This window comes from Castor canadensis, chromosome 5 (assembly GCF_047511655.1).
Source record: "Castor canadensis chromosome 5, mCasCan1.hap1v2, whole genome shotgun sequence".
In the NCBI taxonomy this organism is placed as follows: Eukaryota; Metazoa; Chordata; class Mammalia; order Rodentia; family Castoridae; genus Castor; species Castor canadensis.
Genome location: NC_133390.1, coordinates 48,960,978 through 48,975,375, shown reverse-complemented (window position 1 = coordinate 48,975,375; position 14,398 = coordinate 48,960,978). Strand labels below are relative to the sequence as shown.

The following is a 14,398-nucleotide window of genomic DNA, read 5'->3' as shown; positions in this document are numbered from 1 at the left end:
GAGTTAATGGGATAATTAACTTTAGGAGTTACAAGTTGGTAAGGAACAGTGGCAAGACTAGACCAATAATTGGGATTCCCCTTCACCTCTCAAAAGGAACTCAATTATTTCTTAAATGGCCTTTGTCCTTGCATAAAATAGAGCTTTTAATACCTGGGTGTCCTTAAAGTAAATATGGAATGCCATAAGGCCGCAAAGAAATATTTATGCCTTTAGACATAGTGATACATATGTGAGAAGCAAGGCTGCAAACAAGTCAGGACATTTAATCAAGAAAACAATGGCTATCCTGTAAAAAATGACATCTGCTTAGTCTATCTCCCAAAGGTTAAACTAAACAATGCAACAACTGAAGTTTTTGTTATTTTTAATACATATCTCACAACTAGCGCCTCAAAGTTATTTGTGGGAAATCTGTGTCAAGTGTGTATCATGTGCAGGCCCTGTGGACAACACAAATATGAATCTAACTTTGGTCCTATTGTCAAAAAGCCTAGTCTGGCAGAGAGAAGAGGCAGCTCTTGAAAAGTTGAGAAAAAATTATAAATAATAATTCCATATTAAGCCTTATGAGACTGTAAAGTATAAGGCCAATCTGAGCTAGGAAGATATTTAATACTACTCAAGTATAAAATATTCACCACATCCGGAATGGGCACACATACACAGTATAGTAAAAATTGTTCAAAGTGTGTTAACTGAATTCTGATTTTGTGACACAAACTAGCTGTGGGATCCTGTCAAGTTATTTCACATCTTTAGGTCAAGTTCCTTATCTGTAAAGTGAGTGAGTACAGAGGGCCAACCTCTACTTAATCCCCTTTCGGGCTCAAATATTACAAGTTACATGGTAACGACAAGAAGAAAAACAGCAGCTTATATTTATTACGCATATATTGTGTCCAAACACTATGCTCAAGTGAGTAACATGAACTATCTTCTTTTTGTCCTCACGATCTTATGACGTGGACATTATTTTACCCTGGTTTTACAGATGAGGAAGGAAAGTATCAAGAGTACCGGAATCGCGATTCAAATTCAGTCTGATACTAGTTCAGAGGATACCACCACGCAAAGTTGCCTCTCTTTTCAAAAACAGTCTTATCCAGTCTCAAGAACAACAACAACAGCAAAAAAAAACAAATAAAAAAGCAAAACCTAGCTGAGAAAAGGGACAGATCTGAGTTAATGTCACACTAGTCAGTTTCTAGGATCCGCTCCCATCCAGGCTCACAAGCTCGCAACCTCCGTGCGCACCACCGCCGGGCGGAACCGGGTCGGGACCCGGGCGCGCGCCAGGCTCGGGGCAGGAGGCCCCGCAGAAGCGGGCGAAGTGGTACCTGGGCTGCTAGCGGCTCCTGCCGGCTGGTTCTCCCACCACTCGTCTCCAAGGTCGTCTGCCATCTGCGCGCGGGATTCGATGTAGGCGGACAAGCAGGAAAAGTACTGCAGGGCACAGGGCTCCCTGAGAGCCGGCTGCAGGCGATGCTGCACGCGGATCCTCCTCAGGGTTCTGTTGTCGCCGCCTCGCGGTGATGATGTCATAGTCGCCCCGCCTCTGCAGCCGATGAATCCAGAGTTGTCGCAGTTTCCACACAGACTCTGAAGGGCAGGATTGATCTGAGCACAAAATAAATCTCTCAAAAGCATAAAACGAGAGCACACACACAACAAAAAGTTTGTGATCTCTTTTATGTGTCCTTTTAAAATGTTTTATTAAAGTTTGATTTTTGCCCGAAAGGTTGTATCGAAAGTGTGAGGCATGATGCTAAAATGATTTTTTCTCTGTTCAGTTTCAAAGACCTTGCACCGCGGGAGAAGACTGAGCACGTGGGTGTGTTTTCACTTATGTGTCAGTGTTTGGGCGTTTTTGTGTTCGTACAGTTCGCTCTTATAAAACGTGTGCGGGAGTTCATGACGGATGTCGGAACTTTGCTGTAGAGGTAGACACTGCCCTTTTTATAGGACCCGCAAGGGTCCCAGAGACTAGAGAGTCCTCCCACCCCTGACCGCGTACCTGTTTGGCTGTATCCACCCCCTCCACACCCGGGTTTTGAGAAAGGAAGGAAGGAAGGAGTCCATTGCTCCCTTGTATTGCTCCTCTAACCTATGTGAGATCCCGGCAGTACTTTTTGTGTCACACGTAACGTAAAGTGGAAGGGATAGACAAGGAAAATCTGGGCGCCGTGCGCTGGAACTAGTTGTAACTAACTGTGGACAATATTTTTTAGGCCATTCTTCGTCCACGGAGATATAAATCATAAAATTAAGTGCACGCAGCGTGCCTGGCAGTGAATAAGGAATAGTAGTTTAAAGGTGAGTAGAATCTGATTCAGCCTTCCAAATGTCACCAACTAGAACAGGGAAAATAGAACTTTAAGAATAAAGGTCTACACATCTAATAGTATACATCCTCAAAAATGACAAACCCTAATCTATTGAAGATAAGAATGGAAAATGACCCAGAGCCCACAACTAATAGGTGGTTTGTATATTACTGATGAGACTTTATCAGTACACTGTATATATCTCCCCAAAAAGAAGATACCCGATATAAATGTGGTGAATACAAAATAATCTGTAATCATTACAAGTAATGATTACTTCTTTTAATAAAGAAGTGTAAATGATAATAGATTAATGTAAATGATTAATAGATTATTGAAAAACAGTTTAGATTTTAAAATGTCAGTGTGGAAGAGAAAGTGCTTTGACCAATAAACATGAAAACATGCTCATTCTCATTAATCTGAGAATTTTTAAAAAGTCCACCTGGAGATACTATTTTTCATGTAGCATATAAGAAAATTAAGAAGACTGTCAGTACTAAATTATGGGGAGCATGTATATCAAGGAATTCTTTTTTTCATGTTTAAAATTATTTTATTAAATAGGATATTTTCTCCATTCTTTTCTGTAATCCAGGAAAGTAATTATATCATGCAGCTTGTGAATCACACTTGTGCCCATGGATGGAAACATGAGAAAAAAACAATTTTGCCAAATTAGCAGAATGTGTATATTCAAAGAAATTCACAAATTGCAGTGATTATTCTGAACATCTGATTTCAGAGGGAATTTCATCCAAGTAATGGAAATAAATGAAGATGAAAATCCAAGAGTAAATTCTATAACCTCCAGCATTCTGTGGAATCTGTCTGAACTCCAGCTCCTTCGTCACCACTCTTCCTCAGTGACCATGAGCAGCCCTTGCCTAGCCAGCAGAAAAGTGTCATCACTTCTTCTCTGTTGAAATTTGAATCTGTTCTCCAGAGAAAACTCAGAGTATCTTTGCCAACATGAATTAAGCATCACATTACTCTCAAATGGGAATTCTTAAAGGTTACTGACATGAGTATAAATTGACAAAACCACTTGGGAAAGCAATTGGTACAATTTTGCAGGGGTGAACATTCACACACCTTATGATCCACACCTAAATATATACACTTGGGAAACTTGCATGTGTACTAAGAAACTATAAAAGAATATTCATAGCATCACTGTTAATGGTAACAAAACTCTGAAACAACCCAAATGTGCTGTTATAGGAAAATGAATAGCTATAGTATACTCACAATTAAGCAGAGTAAATAAATGAAAACAAATAATGACATAGATGTATCTTGGAAATATAATGCTGACTTTTAAAAAACTAAGTTCAAAATGCCAGTTTTGTAAAGTTCAAATACAAGAACTAAAACTTGTTAAGGCAAAGAAATACATATTTTTAAATATTTAAGATAAGAGAGTGATAGCTACAAAATTTAGGATATGAATTGGTAGAGGAGGATGGCAGTCAGGGAGATGAGATTAGGAAGAAGAACAAAGGTAAATGTAAATTACTGGCAAAGGTCCAATTCTGGGGAAAGGTGGCAAGTTAACATGTATGCATTAAATTATTATACCTTATAACTTTTAGGTGTGTTACACAACCTATATGGTATCAAATTATATTTACTTTTATATATTTAGAGAGAAAAAGATCCATCCACTTACACAAAAAAGAAATTGCATTAAGAATGCAATTTATAGTCTTACATCTTCAACGCCTCAGCCAGTTCTATGTGAGTACCTTTCCCATGTGAGTTTACTTTCTTATTGTCCCTGCTCTTTCATAGAATCAGTCTGTGGTGGTCAGTCTTTTTCTTGGATTTTTTTAAGACAGGTCTTCAATATAACCCAAACTAGCCTCAAATTTGCTGTTTTCTTGCCTCCCAGGGGCTATGATTACAATTGTGTCCACCATGCCTGACATGTGATGGTTAACCTTGTCAACCTGATTAGATTGAGAAATGCCTAAGAGATTTATAAAGACACCTCTGGGTGAGTCTATGAGGGCGTTTTCAGAGATCATTAGATCATGAGGGCTCTGACCTAATGAATGGTTTAATTGATGGATTCAAAATTTGAATAGATTATTGGAGGTGATGAAATTGTGGGCGATGGGGCCTGACTGAAGGAAGTAAATCCCTGGGAACATGTCTTTGGGGGCTGTATCTTGCCTGGCCACTTCCTGTTGCTGCTACCTGCTCTGCTTCCTGTCCGCCACATCTTCCCTGCCATAGTGACTGAAACCATTTATTTTAAATCTTTTTCCCTTGTTATTTATCCCAGACATTTGGTCACAGCAACAAAAAGTCTAACTAAAACATAGTCTTGGTCTTGTGCTCTGGGCCCCAATCTGTTTCACCTTCTCCTAGCTGCCTCCATGTCAGTATCAAAAACTGGCAACATCACCTACCTGGTTGCATTCTCACTTGACTAGTAGAATGTCTGGTTGGATCTAGCTTCAAAATATATTCCAGATCTGAGCATTTAACCATCCTCACCACTTCCACTGTTACAAACTTGATTGGAATACCATTATCATCATCATGTTTATTCTGAGGCATTGTAATATATTTGTTTTGATGTGACTAAGATTTGAACTCCAGGCTTTGTACTTGCAAAGGCACTCTACAGCTTGAGCCACACCTCCAGCCCACTTTTTGCTCTGGTTATTTTGGAGATGGAATCTCATGAACTATTTTCCAAGGCTGGCCTCAATCTACAATCCTCCTGATCTCAGCCTCCCAAGTAGCTAGGATTATAAGCATGAGCCACCAGTGCCCAGCTGTAAAATACCTTTTAAATCAGTCTCTGCTTGATTTTCCACCTCAATCTTGTTTCCACATAGCAATCAGAATTATTATATCACTCCCTTGCTTAAAATAACTTCATTTATCTTCGTATCCCCATCCTCCTAACACATCCTAGAGGACTGGAGTTATATTTATCTCATTCACTAATGTGCCCCAGCACCAAGAACAGAACCTGGCATGGAGTAGACACTCAAACTATGTTGACAGCTTGACTAAATTCAAACTCCCTTTACCTTGATTGCTTTGCTTGCCAAAAATATGTTTCCCAAGTCAATTTTCTGTCTGATGATAGATATCAGGGATTAGTTAATTAAGGCCAAAGGCCATATCCAGCCCATGGCCTGTTTTGTACTAGGAGCTGTAAACAGTTTTTATATTTTAAAGCACTGTAAGAACAAAGCAGAACAACCAAAAAAGAAAGAAACAGAATGTACGCAATGGTGACTGTATATGGCCTTCATATATTTACTATCTGGTCCTTTACAGAAAATTCAGATAGTAGCCAACCTAAGTTGTAGCATCTATTTAACTATTCTATTTTCAGTGAATTGGCATCTTGGTTTATAAATCAATGTTATAAAATCCTGAATCCTAGTATCTAATCTCCTCATCTAACCCAGAGAAGCTCAGGCTAAAACAGCTAATGCGTCTTTGCTCCCTTTCTGTACAATATCTGAATGTTACTAAAGTTTAGAGAATAATGCATTCACTTCCTAATGGTTTGAACTGAACAGCCTTGATAGAAGGGGTGGCACTTGATTTTGTTAATCGATGTCATTAGGCAAAAATGGATAGGGAGAATAACAGTTTCTTGGCAGAAATATTGGCATGTTGTTTTGGATAACCTTGCTGGACTTCACTTTATGATTCTGTAAAAAAAATAATAATAAAGGGAATAAATTAGATGACTCCTGAGGTCTTTTCTAGTTCCATGCCTAAATGTAAGTATCATACTAAGAATTCTGGTCATTATTTTTATTAAGAGCCAAGGGTCATTACAGAAGTATTATTTTAGTAAGCTAATTGTTGTTACTGTGAGGATATATAATAGATTTGAACATAATTTCTTATGTAGCACATGGGTAAGCCAAGATGCTTGTCTTTGGAGCTAATAGATTACCTGAACCAGTTACCTCAGGTTGAGAGTAGCCTCATCTCCATTTTCAATGGACACCATGATGTGGAAAGGTTGGCAAGGACCTGATTAGAAGGAGAAATGGCTTCAAGACTATTTTATGAAGACACACAATGCAATGAAAAGGAGTTAATCAGGTACTGTTACTCTTGTGATTCCTTTGAACTCACCTGATTTACACACAGTGCTTCTGAAGCATCCTTTTGTACTCTGCCTAAGTCCTAACTCCTACTTATCATTCCATTCTTAGTCTATGTATCCTTGTCTCAAAGACCCCTTTCCTGGACATTTTTCTCTGATATCCAGGCCTAAGTCAGTGTGATAAGAGCAGAAAAGAAAGTTCAATACACACTCTCTTGACAGAGTTCTCACAGTGATGAAGTGATTAAGATAACTGCTTAATGCACTGTTTTTTAACATAAACGAAGAAAATGAAAAATTCTGCAACTTCAATTGTGTTTTATATTAAAGGAAGATTTTTTATATTAAAGGATATTTCAGAAACACTGTGTGTAAAGCAGGTGAGTTGAAAGGAAATCAAGAGCATAGCATGTAGCTAGAGTATAAATTGCTAAAGTGATGGGATTTTGTGTTGAAGAGATAAAGAATGGGCCAATCATAGTCTTATAAGCTAATAAAAGTGAACAGTTATGCATGATAATATGCCCATATTTTCATTTAGAATTATTCTGACTATAGTGGCAGTAATGGAAAGAAAAGGGGGAAAGAAAGTGTAAGGATATCAGGAGATTATTGGGGTGATCCTAGAAAGAAATGTTGCCTCAAATGAGGTGCAGGAGATTTGGGCATATATACATTTGAGAGCTTTTTAGGAAACTGAATAGGTAGAACTTGTCAAATTTGATTGTGGAGAGTAATAAAAATCTAAGATTATTTCTCTAATTCTGATTTTAGAATTCTGTGGATAACACATGCTACCCTTAACTATGGAGCATATGTGGATACGTGTTTGGTTGGCATTAGCATGGAGGGGCATACAAGTTTAGTCTTCATAGTTTGAAGTAAGACTTTCGGAATCTGCAAGTCCTTACAGTGAGCTTGGCTACTTCTAAGGATTTGGGAATAATCATATAATTGTTGTTCTTTATACAATGGGAGTGAAAGTGTCTGAGAGAAGAGAAATTATTATGCCCTAATAATAATGCCATTTATAAGAAGGGCATAATATAGATACCTCCAAATAATACCACAAAGGAATGAGAAGGGTTGTTGCTTGTTAAAAATTTATTACTAGGAAACTTTTAGAATATTAAATAATTCCACATTTCCAACAATCATGAATTGACCTTTGCCCCTAAGTAGATGGACTGGTTCTATAGTTATATCACTCAACCATTCTGATTTTTCTAGTTTCAGGAAACAGAATTTGTATGTTGGGTTTTTTTCAACTCTGTGGAACCCAGATATACAACCAGTTTCTCAGTCATCTGAAATTTCAAATTGGTTTGAATCCAATCACACTACAATCAAGAAACTCAAGGTTCTGTAGTTGACCTCAGTTGAATTTCAATCTTAAGACACCTACAATACCTTCAGTCTTAAGCTATTTGCAGTGTAATTGCACTTACTAATATTTCAAGGCAAAATGAAGTATTGTATAGATGATATAGGTTTCCTGTTATGCAAAAAGTTTGTAACTTGACAGCCCTAAAACTATTTTTGCCATTTTTTCCCCCTTGTGAAATGATACAAGCTGTAGTTTTAGTAACTAAAAGTAATTGTCCTGGCTTATGATTATTTATGTTAATTTATTGCTTTATTTATGTTAAAAGAGTATGTTTTTCAATTGCATTTGTTGATATATATAACAATGTGTATTTCTTCATCCTCTCCTTTCTCTTGCAAAACAATGAAATAGATGATTATTTTAGATAGCATTTAGTAGTAACATTAACTCCCCTCTCTTCCATTACCACAAGTAATCAACAAATGTATGAAATATCTAACAATTATTATTTTAAAGTCAACAGCCTTATTGTAGAATGAGTAAATACCATGCTTCTTGGAACTGTAATTATTTTTAGTTGTCTCCAATACATCTATTTTTCTGTAGTTCCAAATATCAGGAAAAAAATACTTGGAAGATTAAATGACATTTTCAACTGTATCATTCTGAAATGAAAGAAATTTAATTCTATGGTTATAAATAATTGCTTGAATTTTATTTTAACCCAGTGTTATGTTTGTAAATCTTACCACCTTAAGGTATATCTTTTTTGGCTGTATGTAAAAATAAATCTTGCCATGGTTAAAAATTGTTGAGAATAAAAAGTGTCATGTTTAAAAAAAAAAGGGGAGAGCTTAATCAGGGCATGAACCCTGTTATTATTGAACTTCAAGAAGCCCATAATCCTTGATAATGTACTTAAACTTTTGCACCAGGTAGGCAATAATAATAGAAATAATGGAAACAACAGCATGTTCCAGATACCTAAGTACTTTATATCTTAATTCATCTAAACATCATAACTCCATACTGTATGGAATTGGATACTTCCATTTGCCACTCTCTACATTTCTGAGCCCTAGAAGAATGACATAAATGTCCTCTGAGCTCTGGTTTTGGATTTGGGTTTCCCAAATTCGAAGCATCATAAAGAAATCAAAGATTGAGAGAAAAATGATGTCCTGCCATGTTTTCTTTTCAATTCTAGGACTTGAGTGAGGTGAACAAAGACCTAGGACACTGAATTTAAGGAAGCATTTGCTCTCAGATTGGACTGGCATGCAGCTAAGAAGGGGGGACTTCTTAAATGTTATGCCTGAACTGCCTGCTTGCCTTATCCTATTTCTGGCCCTGACACCCTTTACTATAGGCTACAGCTCCAGTTCAGCAGCTCTCTCCTCATAATTCTTCCTTTGAGGTCTAGTAAATACTTGCTGCCTTAATACTTTTGGATTTAAGTGTGGTACTGACTCCCTGCCATTAGTATCCCTAGGATTATATACTGTCACTCATTTTCTTACCCTTGATTGATGTTCATAAATACTCCCTTTTCAAAGTTCCTTTGTATTATCAATATAAAAGAATTTTATTTTTCCTGTCATGATCCTGATACAGTTACTGCCTTACTTGGGGTTCTTCTCAAAGTAGAGCCTGTGACAAGGGTATGATTAGTTTATTTGGCAAGTGATCCCAGGAGGTAGGAATAAAGACAGGTAGAAGGAAACAAGGAAGAAAGGATTATCAGTAAGGGCAGTACCTGACTATGCATCTGTTGGAGACCCTCTGGAAAAACTAGAATATATCTCAGAGTTATCCTCATGCAGGACAGGTGGCTAGGTGGGGCACTTATCCCTTGACTGACCTCACCATTGGGTGAGGGCTGTCCTTAGGGATAAAAATTCCTAGATATTCCCAGTCTGTGCTGTCTTTGGAAAAGGCTGTGAGGCAGCAGAGCAGGGTGACACACCTGAGCATGCTTGAGGTAGAATGGTGGAAGTGTGCACAAAACTTTTCTCCAAACCTGGACTGATTTCAAAGTAGGTAAGGGCCATAGAAAACATCTGTTCCAGGTTTGTTCTGTTATTCTCTGCATTTTGTGGATGAGAAACTAAGGCACGAAGAAGTAACAAACTCTAGTTACCCATTGGCAAATGATGTTCCATACACCCCAAGACCTTGATGACTCTCAAAATGGTCTGTGACCCAAAGGTGATCCACATACACTGAAATAGAGTGAAAAGAGTAGGGGAAAAGGGAGGAACTGAAGTTCAATTGCTATCAGTTTGGTATTGTTTGGAAATAAATGGTGAGGAAAACAGAGGTCAATGAAATCTGAGGCTTTAAGTCTTAAAAACTGAAAACATAATAACATCTTCGATGGGACTAATGAAAGGAGAAGGAACAGGTTTGGGGTAAATCGACTGGTTAGATCTTAGACCAGGAGGGAAAAGATAAAAAACAAATAATTCTGGATAATAAAAGTGCTGTAAGTGTGTAAAGAAGATAAGCCATGGTGTTCTCTGGGAGGTTAGTGAAGGATGGTGGCGAGTGTGAGGATAAACTGGGTGCGGCAGTGTGTGCCTACCTGAGTCCCAGCTACTTGGGAGGTAAGACGATCACTGGGGCCCAGGACTTGGGGGCCAGCCTGGGCAATGTAGCAAGAGCCCATCTCAAAAATCAATCAAACAAAGCACAATAGAGATGAGAATAGAAAGGGAGGCAGGGGCCATGCATGGAAGAGTTTATCAACCTGTGCAAGGAATTCAAGCAGGAAAAACATTGGACTTTGAGGCTATGATATCTGTTTATGTTTTCAAAGTTGGCTGTTGTATAGGAACAGTAGAACAGGAAGACCAATTTGGAGGCTGCTGGAATCACCCAAGTGAAATAGCAGTGGCTTGGACCATGACAGGAGAAAAGGAAATGAAGAGGAATGGGACTGGGTGATATCATGTAGGGAAACAGTGTACAGGAGAGAAAAGATTTCTTTTCTCCACTATTTAGATTCAGTCGAAGTCTAGGAGAACATGGCCACAGAGGGGAGACCAGAGACAGGCAAATGGAGTTCATTTCCATGAAGTAAGAAACAAGCAAGGGTGTGCTGCTGAGAGTCAAGGAGGAAGGGATAGCTACAGGAGTCAGGTCCTTGCAGAGAGGCAACATGGAGACCCAGAGCCAAGTGGAGTAGATGCCATCTGATGGGATCAGGGTCAATTCATCCTAATGAGAATTCCAAGAGAGGAGGTAGATTAAGGCATTTCTGTCATGTGACTTTTAGTTTCTCAATGAATTCTGAGACCTAATAATCATGTAGGATTGTCGGAGCCAGCAATGGGACCTTGCCTGTGTGAATTGGTACCTGGCCTTGTGAGAAAGCCAGACGTCCAGAAAAACAATATTCAAGGTTCCCAGATGGCTTAGTGTCCTTCAGATGTAAATAAGAAAGTTATGTTGACCGTGTGGTTCTTTTGCTTCTCTGTTCCCATTTTAAAGGAGACGTAAGAAAGAGTTAATTTTAACTGTGCTTCCCTGTGCTAATGTAACCTTGACACATAATACTTGGCATGATTTTTCTGACCAAATGCTCTCTGTGTAAAAGGAGTTTATAAAAAGCAATGTATACTTCATTAAAGTGGCTATTGAGCAGGACTCAATAGTTCCCTGATCTTTTTACGGCTTTGATCAACCAGGTTCCGCTGGTAAATGGCATTACATAGGACTTTGATAGTTCCCAATTCTGGCTGCTCGATGAAATTTCCTGGAAAATTTTGTTTAAAAATATAAGCTTCTGGGTGCTACCTCCCAGAGATTCGGATTCAGTTAAACACTAGAAAACTGAGAATTCAGTTTTCTTTAAGAATTCCCAGGAGATCTGGTGCATTGCCAGTTTTGGGAATGATATTACTCTAGCATTAGATGTTATTTTAAAGACAGAAATGATGGAATAGAAATTAATCAGGTGAGTTGTCATGAATCATTTCTGCAAATATGCCTTTATTTATCAAGTCAATTTGTTGTGTTAAGGATTAAACCCAGGGCTTTGTGCATGCTAGGCAAGCACTCTCCCACTGAGCTATATCCCCAGCTCTCAAGTGAATCTTTATAGTGATTTTGTCCAAAACATACCATCTTTCTTATTTGCATCAAACCAAGGAAAACTTTGGAATTTATTCTGTAACATGAGTGCTTCTGGAGTTGATTTATGTGTGGTATTAGGCTTGAATCCAATTCACTTTTTCTCATATGAATAATAATTAGTCCTAGCACATTCATCTAAATGGTCCTTCCATTCTCATTGTTGTACAGTGAAAGCTCTGTTAAACAATTATGTACAATACATAGCAATTGGTAATAAGCAACTGTTACTGGTTTATGTATTTACTACAGTATATTTTCTATTATTTTCGAATGCACTACTTTAAAATGTAAATACTATAAATGTACTATGGTACTACTGAAAAACAATATGCTGTGTTATGCTGGCAGCAAGTTCATATATCTCAATTTTCACCTGACCTGTGTCTGAGCTTCCCTGTAGGTATAGTAGATCATTCCCATTCTGCTGATAGCTTCCTTCCCTGAGCACCCCACAAATATAATGTTTGTGCCTTCTTAGCATCTGCCTTTCCCTCCCTTCATTTCTTCTTCATCAATAACTAGAGTTGGATCTCAGCATAGACACAATAGGAAGTGTGGTCACTACATGGCAGGTCCAGAGGTAATTCTGTGTGGAGTCTCTAGTAGATTCTGAAAGGAAAATCGTAGCAAAACTCCTAGAATTTTAGTGTAGCACATGCTTTCTACAGTCAAACTATTTGAAAAGCAACTATGGGCATGATAATGAACCCTAGTAGAAACTGAGTACTTGACTATATAGCATCCAATGGCTAAATGACCAGGGATACCCTTTAGGACCTGAGTATTGTAAAGGTTGGGTGTTCACAGGAACAATTCATTGAAAAATAGAAGTTGTATAGGTAGAAGCATGTCTAAGTAAGTACAGAAGTCACAAGTCAGTTACATGAACAAGCAGCCCAGATCTACCTATTGTGTTTCTTTTCTCACTCCTGTGCCCAGCTGATAATATTGGAGTAAAATACATAAGAGTGGTCCAAGTGTAATACATTGCTAGAGTTGAAAATGGATTCCTACTGTACTATAGTCCACTCCAGGAAGGGCTATAAAGTGCAGTAGTGAGAAGAATCCTGGTGATCAAGACATGCAATTAGTCATCTTTGAATGGAGAGACAAGTAGTCCTCAAACAGACAAATGTATGGTCTTGAACAACAGAAAATGAAGTGGTTGATTGGGCTAAAGGCTTAATAGATAGAAGTTCTATAACAAAGAGATTTGGGCATGTGGAGGGATCTACAGGAGTGGGTACAAAGATTATGGATCTTTATGTCCTAGGTCTAAGTCCAACATAGAATATCCACCACAGATAATGACTGTGTGTGGTGGCACATCTCTGTAATCACAGAACTTGGGAGGTTGAAACAGGAAGATCATAAGTTTGAGGGTATCCTGGATTACATCGCAAAACCCTATCTCAAAAAAAAAAAAAACAAGCCAAAAAAAAAAAAAAACCTACCCAACCAACTAAACAAATAAATAAACAAAAGAACTAAGTAATGTGGATAATGTAACATTATATTTTTCAAAGATAGCCACAATATCTCCCATCTATATGCTATATGGTTACTATGTGACTTTAACCTAGACAGATGTTTATCACCTCTACCAATATTGGTAGAACTATCTGTGATTTCTCAGGCTAAATCTTTAAAATTCTATGCATTTTCTTTCTATGCTTCCTTGGGATGCTCACTTGTAACTCAGTCATCATACTGTGAGAAAGCCCACAGTAGCCCACCCAGAGAAATCGTGTGGAACGAGCATATAGAGGTATTATGCCCCACAGAACAGCTAAGGTCCCTGATGACAGCATCCACAACCAGACCTATAGATAAAGATTCATCCAGGTAATTCCAGGTTCCAGGAATTAATTGATCCTAAGTTGCGGCCCCAAATATAGAGCAGAGATAAGCCATCCCAACTACGTTCTCTGAATTCCGGACCTGCAGAATTCATTCAAGAAAAAATCTGCTTCATATGTTTATTGGTCATTTCTACTTCTTTTGAGAATTGTCTGTTCAGTTCATTTGTCCATTTATTCAGTTGATTGTTGATTCTTTAAAAGGTTAGCTTTTGTGTTCCCTGTATATTCTGGTTATGAAGTCCTTATCAGATGTATAGCTGGCAAAGATTTTCTCCCATCCTTTAGGCTGTCTCTTTAGTCTGGTGACTATTTCCTTTGCTGTGCATAAGTTTTTTAGTTTCATTTAGTCCCATTTGTCAATTCTTTCTCTTAATTGCTGAGCTATTGGAGTTCCATTCATAGTTATTGCCTATGCCTATGTGGTACAGTGACAGTGAAAACAAAGTTGCATTAGTGAGTCTGTCTGAGAGGGCCACAGGAGAAAGAGAAAGAAAATGTTAGAGAATGAAAAATATTAAACCAACCATCATAAGTATAATATGGTGCATTGTACATTAAGCTGTTGAATATTAGGGGAGCATGGTGATAGAGGATGAGTGAGTAATGGAGGAGAGGAGGTTAACTTGATAAAAGCATGGTATATACAGACCTG

General features: G+C 38.0%; 1 protein-coding gene across 2 annotated transcripts in view; it reads right to left on the bottom strand.

Moving 5' to 3' along the window:
* Col8a1 (collagen type VIII alpha 1 chain) overlaps positions 1-14,398 on the bottom strand; it is a 543,304-nt gene that overhangs the window by 374,441 nt on the left and 154,465 nt on the right. Inside the window, exon 1 of one of the 2 annotated variants that reach the window (XM_020157594.2) lies at positions 1,341-1,549. The exons of the other annotated variant lie outside the window; for it this stretch is intronic. Within the exon in view, the coding sequence (XP_020013183.2) occupies positions 1,341-1,545 (205 nt within the window). The 5' untranslated portion in view covers positions 1,546-1,549. Of the gene's footprint in view, positions 1-1,340; positions 1,550-14,398 lie in introns of those variants that run through there. 2 annotated transcript variants of the gene reach the window in all.